The sequence below is a fragment of the Phocoena sinus genome, chromosome 6 (genome assembly GCF_008692025.1).
Source record: "Phocoena sinus isolate mPhoSin1 chromosome 6, mPhoSin1.pri, whole genome shotgun sequence".
In the NCBI taxonomy this organism is placed as follows: Eukaryota; Metazoa; Chordata; class Mammalia; order Artiodactyla; family Phocoenidae; genus Phocoena; species Phocoena sinus.
The window spans coordinates 58,882,841-58,897,539 of NC_045768.1; the positions used below are offsets into that span (position 1 = coordinate 58,882,841).

Sequence of the window (14,699 nt, forward strand, 5' to 3'; positions counted from 1 at the left end):
TATCCAAAGCAAACCAAGTCCTTTTTTGTTGTTGTTGTTCAAAGACTGTCCATGATATTGAAAAACAAAAATAATATAATTATACCAATCAGAAATATGGGCCAATGTGCCTTATATTGGATCAGAAAAAACAAGTAGTTTAATAGAAAGTGACATATAATTTGTTTCATTTTAAGACCATAATGAAAACTGTTGTGGAAGGAAATCAACCAGCAGAGGAAACTATTGTGGTCCATATGTCACCCCGCCACCAAGCCATGTAGGTTCATTTCCAAGCTCTGCCACTTACTAGGTATGTGACAAGTTGGACAGGGTATTTAACTTTCCTGTAGTTCAGGTCAGTACCCTCTTCTGTAACATGGGACTACTAATAGCACCTATGTGGAAAGACTGAATGAGTTAATATATGTAATGTATTGTGAAGAGTGATGTAGTAACTGCTACACAAATGTTATTATCCTTGAAAGCACTTTTTAGACAGTGAAGCCCTATAGAAAGGCTAGATAATATTATCATAATATTAAAATGTTGTGCAGCTTAATACCATGGAAGACGGTATAAAGAAATATTCTGCAAAACTGGCAGCGGGGTGGGGGTTGGGGGACAGGAAGAGGGGGAGAGTGAGAGAGAGGAGGGAGGGGAGGGTGAAGAGAAGAGAAAAGAAAGAATGAACTAACTCAGGGATCTCCATGAGCTGGAGTTTGGACGACTGATAAATACCCACCATTAAGGAGACTTACGCAGCAACTGAGAAATAATGCAGTTCTCATTATGCTGTATACGTGAACTTGTCAGTTAAAAGCCAAATATTCCAATTGCCGCATCTGTGATGACTAAAAGACTAATGTTTCCCAAGGCGTTGCTAAATCCACAGGTTCATGTCCAGGTAATGTCTTAATGCTTTTATCACTCTCCAACATGGTGCTGTGCTCCACAACTGTTTTCCAAATAGAACGACAACCTGTTCAACCACAGTAGAAAAACCATGGCGAATAATAGTGCCACTACCATTTAGAGAAAGAAAGAAAGAGAGAGAAAAAGAGCGAGAAAGAGAGAGAGAGAAAGAAAGGACATCCCTTGCTCCAATCCTTTCCTGCAGCATTGTTAAAAGTCTACCCAAAAGCTATACTCAAAAAGTGATATAAACCCAGATGCACTTATTTTTTTCCCGGGGCGTTTGCAGCTTTAGGATCAGAGGCAGGAAATCATTCCCATGACTTGAGCATACTTTTGAGATCACCTGGTGCAGACACCTCAGCATGTTGGCATCCACCTCACCTCTCCGCAGCAGCACCCTGACATTGCAGTGACAGGTACCGAACACATCGGGGTCCCCCGAATAAGTCAGGCCTCTTCTCATGTCCATGACTCTGCATGTGCATCTCCCTCGGCCTGAGGTCTTCCTTTTCTAGCAAACTTCAGTGACTTTTCAACTTAGATGCTCTCGGGAAAGCTTCACCTCCGTACCTGCCCCTTCCTAAGCTCCCTTCTCCCAGCACCACCCACCATGTTTTATGATTACTGGTTCCTTTTCTGTTTTTCCTAGGAGACTATGGACTCATCCATGGCAAAGCTTATTTCTTGATCATTTTTTATTTTGCAGTAATGTTTGTCAAATAGACAAAGGCATTCAAACTGCTCCTTTTATAAAGAAGGAAACTGAGATGGGGGAGTTAAACAGCTTGTCTAGTGGCATTCAAATTCATGGCAGAGACAGGAGGACAGGTTCTACTCATCAGTGAAATTGAATCTTTCTGAATACTTAGTGTGGATTTAATTTCCAGAAATTCCATTACGTATGAAATGTGAAAAGAACTTTGCAGACATCATAGCCATGCTCTGTCTTCATCTCCACTCACCTTCTCCTAATTGCTTTCATAGAGCTTCTTTTTGGCAGAAGAAGGGAATATTATAGCAGATAAAATGAGCAGTGAAACAAATTCAGTGCTATTAAGTGACTAATAGGTAGGTCGTGAGTATTAAAGTTCACAACATCGTGGGCCACTTCTGTTTACTTCATGCTTGCTTCGTAAAGAAGCATAAAGGCAAGAGGCCAGGTGCCTAACATATATTCATCTTCCTAACAACCTTATGAGTAGATACTAATATTCTAATATTAAATAAGAGAGAGCCAAGGCCACCAGAGGTGCAGTAACTGGTTCAGGGTCAAGCGGCACAGCTACTAATTGGCAGAGTCAAAATATGAACATTGTTTTCCCTGACTTCAAAGCTCGCTCCCGCATCTGCTATTGTAACCCTCCAAGTGCACACTTATCACTCTGGCCCTAAAACCCCAACTTCATTTTAAAATCAAAACAAAACTCAAAAAGTGGTCTCTTTCTTAGTTCTTGCTATCGTCTCTTTGAAGTTGAAAGCTTGCTTTGGAACTAGAGACACTTCAGGATTAATTGTTTCCTGAGAGCCTTGGGCTCCACATGGGAGCAGGTGGAAGGACAATTTGGACAACGTCCAGTGATGGTTAAGGGCCAATTATGGCAAACTTGTGTGAGAACAAGGATTGAGAAACAGAAAACTAAAGTTACATGAGATTCCCCCAAGATGCCGCTTTGCCTCCCAGAAGAAAAAATAAAAAGCTCAAGTATTAAAGATACGGAGTTTAACCTTGGCAAGGAAAATGTTTGAGGTTTTTAAAAAGTGGGTCTAAGAACATTAAAGAAGCCCAAATAAAAATAAGCTTTGAAACTTGAGAATTTGATTGCAGTTTGAGTTCTCACAGCTACAGAAGTGCAGAAAGAATAAAAGACTATAAACACACACACACCCTGGTTTTGGATGTAACATTACTTCTCAGGTGAGCTGCTGTGTCTTTGTGTGCTGCTAGATTTGTTTACAAGATGCAGAATGGCAGCCAGCCGGGAATGGACTCTCTGTGCCTTTATATCTTACTTGATGAGGCCAGCCTTAGCTACGAACAAAGAAAGCATCTTCTCAGACTGCCAGCTGGCAGGCCCATCTTTACTCTAAAAACCGTATGGGAGTTTAATCAGTAGGTACATTTGAGTTAAATCTGAGGGGTCTGCATTAAAATGCATTCACTTCTGTACTGTCCAAAGATAATGACAGTCTATTTTCTGAGAGAAACAGGTCTGAAAATAAGGCTTCAGCTGCTGATAAATCAGGTGGGGATGAGAAGAGCAGCTCTTTTTACAGAAAGACACTGTTCTGTTCACTCCTGTTGCTCCTACTAGCAATTTTGAGCACAACAAAGAGTTTCCATGAACTGTAAACTTACTTAGAAACCAATCCAGACACACACTTTGGTTAATCACCTGCTGAAGGCCCAGCGGTGAGCTTGTTGCCATGTGGCCAACAGCATACAGAGAGGCATAACATCTGACCAGGAGAAGCTTATATTCAAACACAGGAAATGAGTAGAATAAAAGAGAAGGCAACCTAGTGCTAATTGTGCTGGTTTAAACTAGCAAGTTTTCTTTTTTTCTTCTTTGACTTTTTGTTGTTGTTGTTTAACTGAGTTCAGCAAAGCCCTGGGGGTCTGACCAATGACAGGGATGGGAAGAGGCCAGGGTTTCATTGATTCAAAGACATTTATTTTGTTCACATTTTCACGTCTCTGAAATGAATGTGCATCTTAAAATTGATGGCATTTATTTGAGGAAATAGTACCTACTCAGACTACTGAGCACTTGTATCAGGGACTCTGCTGAACATTTCATATGTATTAATTTATTTTTAGTTACCTATGAGGTAGGTACTATGATTACTTCCATTTTAGAGATAAAGTAAACTACAGAGAGGTTCAGTTATTTGCTTAAGGTCACACAGCTTGAGTCAAACAGCCTGACTCAAAGGCCTGTGTTCTTAGCCACTGTGCCATACTACCCGCACTGTTAGCTCAGTGAGTACAAGGCCCTGAGTGGCATGCAGAGGGGTTTGGGCCCAATCTGAAGCAGGCCAACTGCTAGGTTCTTAAGAAAGTAGATAATGACTCCCCTACTCTCACCCCCATTGTTACAGTATCAGGATGTTCCACTTTGGAATAGTAAATTTTGCCATTCGTCCCCCCTGAAGGAAGGACGTTTAACTTGGTTGATCTAACCCAGGTATGAAAAGGTTGTTACTACTTTTTATTTCATAAAATCATTTTTTCTTCTATTACACAAGCCACCATAATTTGTTCAAAACTAAAAAAAAAAAAGTCTCTTGTGGCTCATGTGTCAAAAAATATTTACAAATGGAGGCTTTTCCCTGGTCAATTCCACTCGTCAACTCTGCATAAAAGATGAAAATAGATCTCTGTCAGCCACCACTTTCTTACTTCAGAAAGACAGAGGAGCCACTTAGAAGAACACTTCAGTGCATTGAAAGGTAGCCAAAAAGTCAGAGGGGTGTGCGTGTGTGTGTGTGTGTGTGTGTGTGTGTGTTTGGTTTCTTGTTTGCATCTCTGTGAGGCTCTAATGCATGTCCATTGTCATGAGTTTACACATAAATTATAAATTAGTTGAGAGCAGATATGACAAGTAATTTTGCCTTATGAATGCTTGGAGGTTTATAAAACATGAGCAACGAAGGCTTTCTGCCTATGAATGCACCCTGGCACACATACGTGGTCTGATACATCGAGAGCCTTTTTCTAGGGAAAACAGAAACGTTTTCTTTTGTGGTCATTGCTTTGATGACAGACAATTTGTCCCTCTGTAGAGAAATGTAACGTTTACCACTGGAAATGAAGAAACTGTCTATGGAGAAAAGAAATGTGTCCTTAGCATGTCATAGAAAAACTACTGGTTTTCCCAGTGAAAATCATGCAACGCAAATTGGTTACTATGACATTTTCACAAAAAATTTTAGAATAAGTATTGATCTAGTTGAAGACTTAGGTTTCCTGACTCTATAATCAACACGTAGTAAGTAACAAACAGTAAAATATTTTGGTGTCTAGAGCAGGTGAGTTAAGGTACAGTGTTCTTCTAAGAACAAGAAGGCGTGAATTTGTGGCTTGGTTCAGCCTCATACTAGGTGTGTGAGCCTGAGCAGGTCGCTCCTTTCTCAATCTCTTCTTGTTCCCTACCTCTAAGATGAGAAGGTTAAACTACATGATCTCTGAGGTCTGTTCCAGCTCTAAACATTTAAAAATAGGATCGAAGCACTGTTTTTTAATGTCTCTATATATCTTAGCACTGTCTTGATACATGTCATTATTCATGAGGAAGTAATATATCTTTTTCCTTTACCTGTCTCACCAGTAATGTGAAGGTTTTAGCTTATTAGACAAAGGTGCCACATACATGCTGTCGTTAAAATGGAAAGACAGGGCACTGTTATCTGGAATGTTTCAGATAAGAGACTCAGTATTGACCGACCGTACAGACTGGCGATGTGAGTGTTGCCATGAGTACAGGAGGAAACTCTCAGCACACTAGGATGCTAAATGTTGGAGACACACGGGGGCTGAGATTAAAGATAACAGACTTCCCACAGATGGCAGCAAAGACACTGGGACCCGACTTTGTGGTGGGAACAAAATAGGTCAAAGGTATCCTTCTGATAGGCCTCTGTGAACCACAGCTTCTCGCCCTTCTCCGATTGCAACAAAAAAACTGATCTTCAGAGTAGTTGAGTTTTATTTTATTTTATTTATTTAACTGAAGTATAGTTGATTTACAATGTTGTGTTTTCCTGGTGTACGGCAAAGAATATATATATTCTTTTTCAGATTCCTTTCCATTATAGTTTATTACCAGATACCGGATATAGTAGTAGTTTAAAAAAATATATATATATATATATGTGTGTGTGTATATATATATATGTTTAAGATAATACCACTAAAAAGAGCTAGTGATGACAGATTTGAAACTAGATGTTTGATAACTATTCATGTCTGTCTAACTGCCATGGCAGGATGGATTGTGGTCCAAAAAGTAATTTGTAAGTCAGCTGTTAGGAAGCTGGAAGAAAATTTGCTGTTGTAACTATGTTTAAAAGGGGGATTATTTTCTCAACGTAGAAAATAAAGGTATAAAATCTATAATGTACCTGAAGTACATTGTCCACCTGACAAAATGCTTCTTACTCCTGTTCTTCCGAGTTATACTCTCAGTACTACCTTTTCTTCAGTACCTTTACTGAATCCCAACAGCATTGCCTTAGTACTTAGGATTAGCTTCTAGATGGTCTTCTTAGTATTTTTGGGGGGTGGGGCACAGGGTATATATCTAAGTTTGCCTTCTAGACATCCTGGAAATAAAGGTTTCTTATAAGTTTTACATTCCTCTCAGCACTTAGCGTGGTGCTTTTCCACGGCAGTATGGTGGGTAATTATTGGTTCCTCCTCCAGCTCAGAAATAACTTTGCTCTCTTCAATCCAAGGAAGGAACCAGATATATAGGGATGGGTTGTTAGCGGCTATGTCCTAATGTGTGTCTTCACAACCCCATGAGTCAACTGAAGTTTAGAGTTTGTTCTCTGGCATTTGGAATTTGACTGACAAGAAGAACTGTCTCTTTCTTTAGGGGGACTCTATGTAAAAGAAAATATGATCAAAGGATATATTTTCTGTACGTGGGTGGGAGAAACAGAAGAAGCTGGCCTGTACAGGGGAAAGAATAGAGCAGCCCAGAGAAAAACACAAAGATGAGCGTTTCAGAGAGGGTGTTGGAAAATCTCTACAGTCCTCCAGTTTCAGATAGCAGTTCTTTTTTAAATTTTTAAATTTTTTTCTTGAAGTATAGTTGGTTTACAATGTTGTGTTAGTTTCTGGTGTACAGCAAAGTGATTCAGTTCCCTCTCTCTCTCTCTCTATTCTTTTTATAGATTTGTTTCCAATATAGATTATTAAAAGATATTTGAATATAGTTCCCTGTGCTATACAGTAGGACCTTGTTGTTTATCTATTTTATTTATAGTAGTGTGTATCTGTCAATCCTAAGCTTCTAATTTAGGCCCCCCTCCTTCCCCTTCGGTAAGCATAAGTTTTCTATGTTTGTTTCTGTTCTGTAAGTAAATTCATTTGTAACATTTTTCAGATTCCACATATAAGTGATATCAAATGATATTTGTATTTCTCTGTCTCACTTACTTTAGATAACAGTTCTTGAAGCATACCTTCATGGGTAGCCTTTGGCTCTATATAAATAAATAAATAAATTTATAATAGATAAAACAAACGACCCTTTATTTTCCATGAAGCAAACTCTAGGGGCTGTGGTTACTTATAGCCAATCTGATATAAATAGGATTCATGTATATGATGTTGATAATGATAATGCTGACTGCGATGCCTGTCAAACGAATCTCATACACAGATATATTTGCCATCTTAGGAAATGGTGAAATGAAGATCAGAGGGTCATATGTGTGTGTGTGATTGGAGGGTGACACACACACACAATATTATTCAACCTTAAAGAAAATTAAGCCATTTGTAACAACATGGATGGACTTTGAGGGCATGGGCATCATGCTAAATGCAAGAAGCCAGATAGACAAATACTGTATGACCTCACTTACGTGGAATCTGAAAAAAAAAAAAAAATTGTTTTAGACATAGAGAACAGATTGGTGGTTGCCAGAGGCATAGGGTGGAGGATGGCAGAAATGAGTGAAGGTGGTCAAAAGCTTCCATTTTACAATTGACCCTTGAGCAATGCAGGAGTTAATACATGTACAATTTGTAGTTGGCATTTACTATTGAAAAATATCCATGTATAAGTGGACTCGTGCAGTTCAAATCCATGTTGTTCAAGGGTTAACTGTATAAGATAAGTCCTGGGGATGTAATATACAACATGGTGACTATGGTTAACAATAATGTATATTAGAAAGTTGCTAAGAGTAGATCTTAAGAGGTCTTATCACAAGAAAAAAAATTTGTAGCTATATGAGGTGATAGATTGTAACTAAATTTATTGTGGTAATCATTTTGCAATATACACATATATCAAATCATTATATCATATGACTTAAACTAATACAATGTTAAATTTCAATTATGTCTCAATAAAACTGGGGAAAAAGAAATAAAATGGGCATTTCTAATTGCCATGGCTGAACTACTGAACCAGCATTTCTGAAGTTCGGACCAGGAATTTGGATTTTAATTAGGCTTCCAAATGATCCATATATAGGCATTGGCTAAGAGTTTATTTGGCAAGACCTACAGAACTATTATGAATCAGTCTAAACATTCACCGGCCTGATGTACTGACTTTGACAGTGATACCACATTTAAGGAGGACTTTGTTCCCTGCATTCTAGATGCCATCCTCAAATTCTGGACTTAAATTCTAGTAGGACTGGGCAGTCGCACTGCAGAAAATAAAAGCCTAAAGTAATTGTAAAGACCTTCAGGATGCAGTTATACTAATTTCTCAGGTTCCTTCTTCCAGCTGTGATTGAATCCGATGTCTGAGACCAATATTCTTTACAGTAAAGGAAGTCTCTCACATGATCTAATAATACTGTGCTATAATTTAAACTTACTTCCTCCTATCCTGACCTCAGGATCAGTGCAAACAGGTTTCATGCCTTGAACTTCTGCTTTAGTCTTAGAATCAGAGTAAGAAATTTAGCTTTACCCATCTTGAGAGGTCTGAGTAAACATTAATCCATAGTGATTATGCCAAAATAATTACATGTTTGAAAATAATGACTTGTGTTTGTTTTCTCCATTTTCTTCACTGAAAAATCTATTCAAATTTATATGGAGATAATATGCAAAAAAAAAATTTTTTTTTTCAGTGTGTTGCTTATGGCCGAAAATATTATGTAGAGGTCTTTATCATATTATCACAGATGAATACATCACTTAAATATCCCCTTCATGGCTGTTAAGGCACCATAGAGTCAATTCATGCCCAGGGAGCTTTAATCACAGATCATCGTTGTGATAAATGGTAGTCAGTGTGGGCTATCATGTCGACGGCTACTGGGGGAGTTCTTAATGAGAATGCTGCCAGCATGCAGTTCGTAACTACTTTCAAGGAGCACTTCTAATCTAATGGCTAAATGAGTATCATTAGAGTGTCTTTACATGTAGCATTTCTGGAGAAATTCCATATTTAAAGGAGGCCAGTTATTGTAGTCAACGCATACAACTGAGATTGCTTGAATGATGCAAATACTGTCAATGGTATTGACAATTAATAGCTTATTAACAGGTTGAGCTATCAAGTTTTATTTTTTTTGGTGACCCATCATATCACACATAGCGAAACACTAAGCATAAGAATAACAACACTCACGATAACAATAAAGAGGAGGTTGGAGGAGGGAAAGATTCTGGTTGGTGAAAACTAACACACTCAACTAAGAGTTTTTATGTTGCCCCAAATGGCATTCATCACATGCCTTGTTTTCTTTTTAAAACCCAAATTTCAGCCTCAAGCCTCAAACCAGAAACTCTTTTAAAGAATACTGCATAATTTAAAAGGAGTCTTTATGACTAAGAGGAAGAACAGGAAAGAAATAAGCAGCAGCCCATTTAGAAAATAAAGACAATTCACAATCCAATGTGTTTCCTAAAATTGAAAACGTTCTCCTAAATGCTTAGAACAGAATACAGGAAAATGTAACTCAGCCAATGAGCAAACAAACAAAATCTCCTTTGCGTTTTATCAAATATTTGACAAAGATGCTGGAGTGTGTAAATTGCATAAAAGGTTTCCAGCTCTTGAAGGTGAAGAAGGTACACAGGGCTACAGATAGGTTTTGCTTAGCCAGCACAATAATTTAAATAATCAAAATTTGAAATGTTTAAAGACTTTAGAAAGTCCATGCAAATATCCAGACTGCCGCAGGCACCACTGCACCACGTTCTCTTACATGGAGCTTCTTCACATAGTTGATATCCCTCTAGCCACTTGAGGTTAGGGCTCCTCTTACGGTTTTCTAACCGAATATGACAGGGCAAAATGTTAGAGCTGCTAGGGACTGAGAGGTACCCAGTCCATCAGCCTCATCTCAGGTTGATAAAACAGAAACCAAGGGATGTAACAAGGATGTGTTTTAAGACTCCCGTTAAGTAAATCAGAAACTCTTTATGGTAGAATTTGAACTGTTCCAAACAGTTTTGTTATTTGGCACAATTAGAAGACTTTAGCTGGACATGTTAATCTTACGCTAAGTTAAACTTGATCTAAAAGATAAATGATCATTTAGTTATGAATAATCCATGGACTGGTTTCACTATGGGTCCCGGTTTCTGGGAAATACCATAAATATCCAGTTTTACGACTTTCTGCTTGATAAACGCCACAATATCCAAATACCCAGACATATACAACAATTTTTTATTCATTTTCATCAAGGATTCACACAAAACCTTTAAGCATTCTGAAAATTTAAGATACCATTAAGTTCACCATTGCTTCAAAATCAGGCAGCTTTCTGCAAACATATTACTATCTTAATATTAGCCCTAATATTATTTAGACTGAATGGTAAAATCATGTGTATGTACTTAATAATTACAGTTTTCAGGCCATGTAAAACTGAAAAAGTGTACTGGGAAATCTGCTTATTCCGTGTAATTTCTTTTTCAGTGAGCCTTCTGACCGTAAATCAGTGTATTTGGCACCCCTCTAGTATACTGGGAAGCTTATACATTCAGTATAGTCTATGAACTTGAAATCAGCGAAGATAAATCAACCTCATTAAGTAACACCAAACGCATATAAATAATTCAACACCTTTCAGAGTACAACTACTACATTAGTTGTACAGATACTTTTAAGTTGGCTATTTGTTATAAACTTTTATATCAGATGCTGAGTCATATTTAAAGGAAAAAGAACTGATGAAGTTCTTTTTCATCAAAAAGAACAAAGGTCAAAAAGAAGAGGGGGATTGCAACAAAAAGAATAAAATATCTAGGAATAAACCTACCTAAGGATACGAAAGACCTGTATGCAGAAAATTATAAGACACTGATGAAAGAAATTAAAGATGATACAAATAGATGGAGAGATATACCATGTTCTTGGATGGGAAGAATCAACATTGTGAAAATGACTCTACTACCCAAAGCAATCTACAGATTCAATGCAATCCCTATCAAACTACCACTGGCATTTTTCACAGAACTAGAACAAAAAATTTCGCAATTTGTATGGAAACACAAAAGACCCCGAATAGCCAAAGCAATCTTGAGAACGAAAAAAGGAGCTGGAGGAATAAGGCTCCCTGACTTCAGACTATATTACAAAGCAACAGTAATCAAGACAGTATGGTACTGGCACAAAAACAGAAAGATAGATCAGTGGAACAGGATAGAAAGCCCAGAGATAAACCCACGCACATATGGACACCTTATCTTTGATAAAGGAGGCAGGAATGTACAGTGGAGAAAGGACAGCCTCTTCAATAAATGGTGCTGGGAAAACTGGACAGGTACATGTAAAAGTATGAGATTAGATCACTCCCTAACACCATACACAAAAATAAGCTCAAAATGGATTAAAGACCTAAATGTAAGGCCAGAAACTATCAAACTCTTAGAAGAAAACATAGGAAGAACACTCTATGACATAAATCACAGCAAGATCCTTTCTGACCCACCTCCTAGAGTAATGGAAATAAAAACAAAAATAAACAAATGGGACCTAATGAAACTTCAAAGCTTTTGCACAGCAAAGGAAACCATAACCAAGACCAAAAGACAACCCTCAGAATGGGAGAAAACATTTGCAAATGAAGCAACTGACAAAGGATTAATCTCCAAAATTTACAAGCAGCTCATGCAGCTCAATAACAAAAAAACAAACAACCCCATCCAAAAATGGGCAGAAGACCTAAATAGACATTTCTCCAAAGAAGATATACAGAATGCCAACAAACACATGAAAGAATGCTCAACATCATTAATCATTAGAGAAATGCAAATCAAAACTACAATGAGATATCATCTCACACCAGTCAGAATGGCCATCATCAAAAAATCAAGAAACAATAAATGCTGGAGAGGGTGTGGAGAAAAGGGGACACTCTTGCACTGCTGGTGGGAATGTGAATTGGTTCAGCCACTGTGGAGAACAGTATGGAGGTTCCTTAAAAAACTACAAATAGAATTACCATATGACCCAGCAATCCCACTACTTGGCATATACCCTGAGAAAACCAAAATTCAAAGAGAGTCATGTACCAAAATGTTCATTGCAGCTCTATTTACAATAGCCAGGACATGGAAACAACCTAAGCGCCCATCATCGGATGAATGGATAAAGAAGATGTGGCACATATACACAATGGAATATTACTCAGCCTTAAAAAGAAATGAAATTGAGCTATTTGTAATGAGATGGATAGACCTAGAGTCTGTCATACAGAGTGAAGTAAGTCAGAAAGAAAAAGACAAATACCGTATGCTAACACATATATATGGAATTTAAGGGAAAAAAATGTCATGAAGAACCTAGGGGTAAGATAGGAATAAAGACGCAGACCTACTGGAGAACGGACTTGAGGGTATGGGGAGGGGGAGGGGTGAGTTTTGACAGGGCGAGAGAGAGTCATGGACATATACACACTAACAAACGTAGTAAGGTAGATAGCTGGGGGGAAGCAGCCGCAAGGCACAGGGATATTAGCTCGGTGCTTTGTGACAGCCTGGAAGGGTGGGATGGGGAGAGTGGGAGGGAGGGAGACGCAAGAGGGAAGACATATGGGAACATATGTATATGTATAGCTGATTCACTTTGTTATAAAGCAGAAACTAACACACCATTGTAAAGCAATTATACCCCAATAAAGATGTTTAAAAAAAAAAAAAAAAGAAGAGGGGGGCAATTCTTGAAAATACTGTCAAGTATAAACACACTTAATTACCTCATATTCCTGGGAGAACTTCAAGTTGTCATTTGCTTTTAACCTTTCAATGTGATCTGCGAGTTCCAAGATAGGTATTGGAGGATGGCTAGCCATACCTATTAAAAGGAAAGAATAAAGACATTTGAAAACGAATGAAGCTAACTATTCCAAAATATAGAGAATACTATAGTTAGAAATGGCCTGAAAATATGTGAGTAGTAAAGATGTTTAATGTGAGGAAGCAGGCAGATAGTTTGGTTACTCAAAGCAGGACATGCTCTGGAAGGATGAATTTTGTAGCCAAATGAAAAGCTACCAAGCATAATCCCCAAACTAACACTCCTAGTGTGAAAGAAAGCGTTATTGTGCTATGAATCAATGCAGTTAGCTCGTGGAGAAAACTGACAGTCAGGCTTGATGTCAACTTCTGCTTTGAGTAATGACTGTTATGTCATTTCAAACTCCTTCTCCTGCACTGTGTGAAATGGAAACTGTGTGGAATTAAATGGTGTAAAGTGAACTAAGAAAACATACTGAGAAAGCCCTAAAAGGAAAAGCGTAATAGCTTGATAGGAAACATAAAGTGACTTATGCGTAATCAAGGAAAACTAACTTGAAGAATGAAGGTTACCAGGGTAACCGGAATCATCTGAACCTGCAAAGGAAATGATGGTGTAAATAAAATAAAACAGAATGAAGTTGTTAAAAAAAAAAATGAAATGGATAGTCTGATATACTTTTTAAAAGGACTAATAAAAATGCTGCAGGTTTTTACAGGATCCACTATACACTGTGACTAGATTAAGATCGCTTTAATATTTCACAAACCTGTAGGTGACTGACATTCACATGCATACATGGACACAAAGAAGGACATGCACCACAGCTCACAGACAATAACCACTGATGACAAAATCAGACACCAAACTGAGTTTCAAAAATGTTTTCACTCGTAGCAGATTGTAGAGATTGGGTTGCAGCCTTCTCCTGGACATTTATTGATGGCCACACTGACAGCTTTGTGGTATTTTGCCCCAAGCCCCCGTTATTTAACCCCCAGCAAACCTACAATCCACTTCAGGTGTAAACATCTTTGTCCACTAATGGGAAATGAATGCAGGAAAGGGAGCAAATGGTGAAAGGATGAAGAGGAAAAAGAAGGTAGAAAAAGAAAGAAAGCAGTGACAGTGGGTGACACATCTTAGTTCAGTCTGCCAGCTGAAGGTATGTTAGATTCATAGATTCTGGTAAAAATAATCCACCAATTTTGGTGATTCCTGTGCTGTACAATGGTTTCTCACTTTTCATGTGATTTACATGTTACTTCTTCTGATTAATTTTTCAAGAGCACCATGAGAGAGCACTGCTGACTCATGTCTTAAAGATGCAGATTCCAGCTGACTAGAAAAAACGTGAACTAGCATGCCCCCAGGGAAGCCTCTGACGTAGGAAAGGAATGAGGGAGGGGCTCAAACTGGAAGCCATGTTGACACTCTGCCGTCCCTGGGACTCTTTGGAGGGTGTCAGGCTGTGGTATGGTGACCACTAAGTCAACACAATGTGTAATTACTTTATGGGTATTTTAGATATTGTGCTGTTATTGAAAGCCACCCAGTGAGTTCCTTTGTCTCAAATGCTGAATTATCAATGGTTTGGTAAGTCAGGTAAAAAACTATTTTGCTTCTTCCAATCATTTTAGCACTGTGCTGTGATAGGTGGTATTTTAGTGTTCATGGCTATGAAAGTCTGTTTTCAGTCAGCTAAAATCTTAATGGAAGATCCAATGAAAATGAGTCGCCTTGGAAGTAGAAACTCTTTGTTGCTGATAGAATTATGCATTTGGACATAAATGTTGGAACCCATTTCTGAAACTTTTCCCTATAGATGGTAGAATTGAACTCATTTACGTGTTG

At 38.1% G+C, this 14,699-nt stretch overlaps 1 protein-coding gene across 1 annotated transcript in view; it reads right to left on the reverse strand.

The window, feature by feature from the left end:
• Positions 1 to 14,699, reverse strand: part of PTPRD (protein tyrosine phosphatase receptor type D) — a 527,692-nt gene that overhangs the window by 99,947 nt on the left and 413,046 nt on the right. Inside the window, 2 exon segments of the mRNA XM_032635461.1 lie at positions 12,805 to 12,902; positions 13,400 to 13,441. Coding sequence (XP_032491352.1) covers positions 12,805 to 12,902; positions 13,400 to 13,441 — 140 coding nt within the window.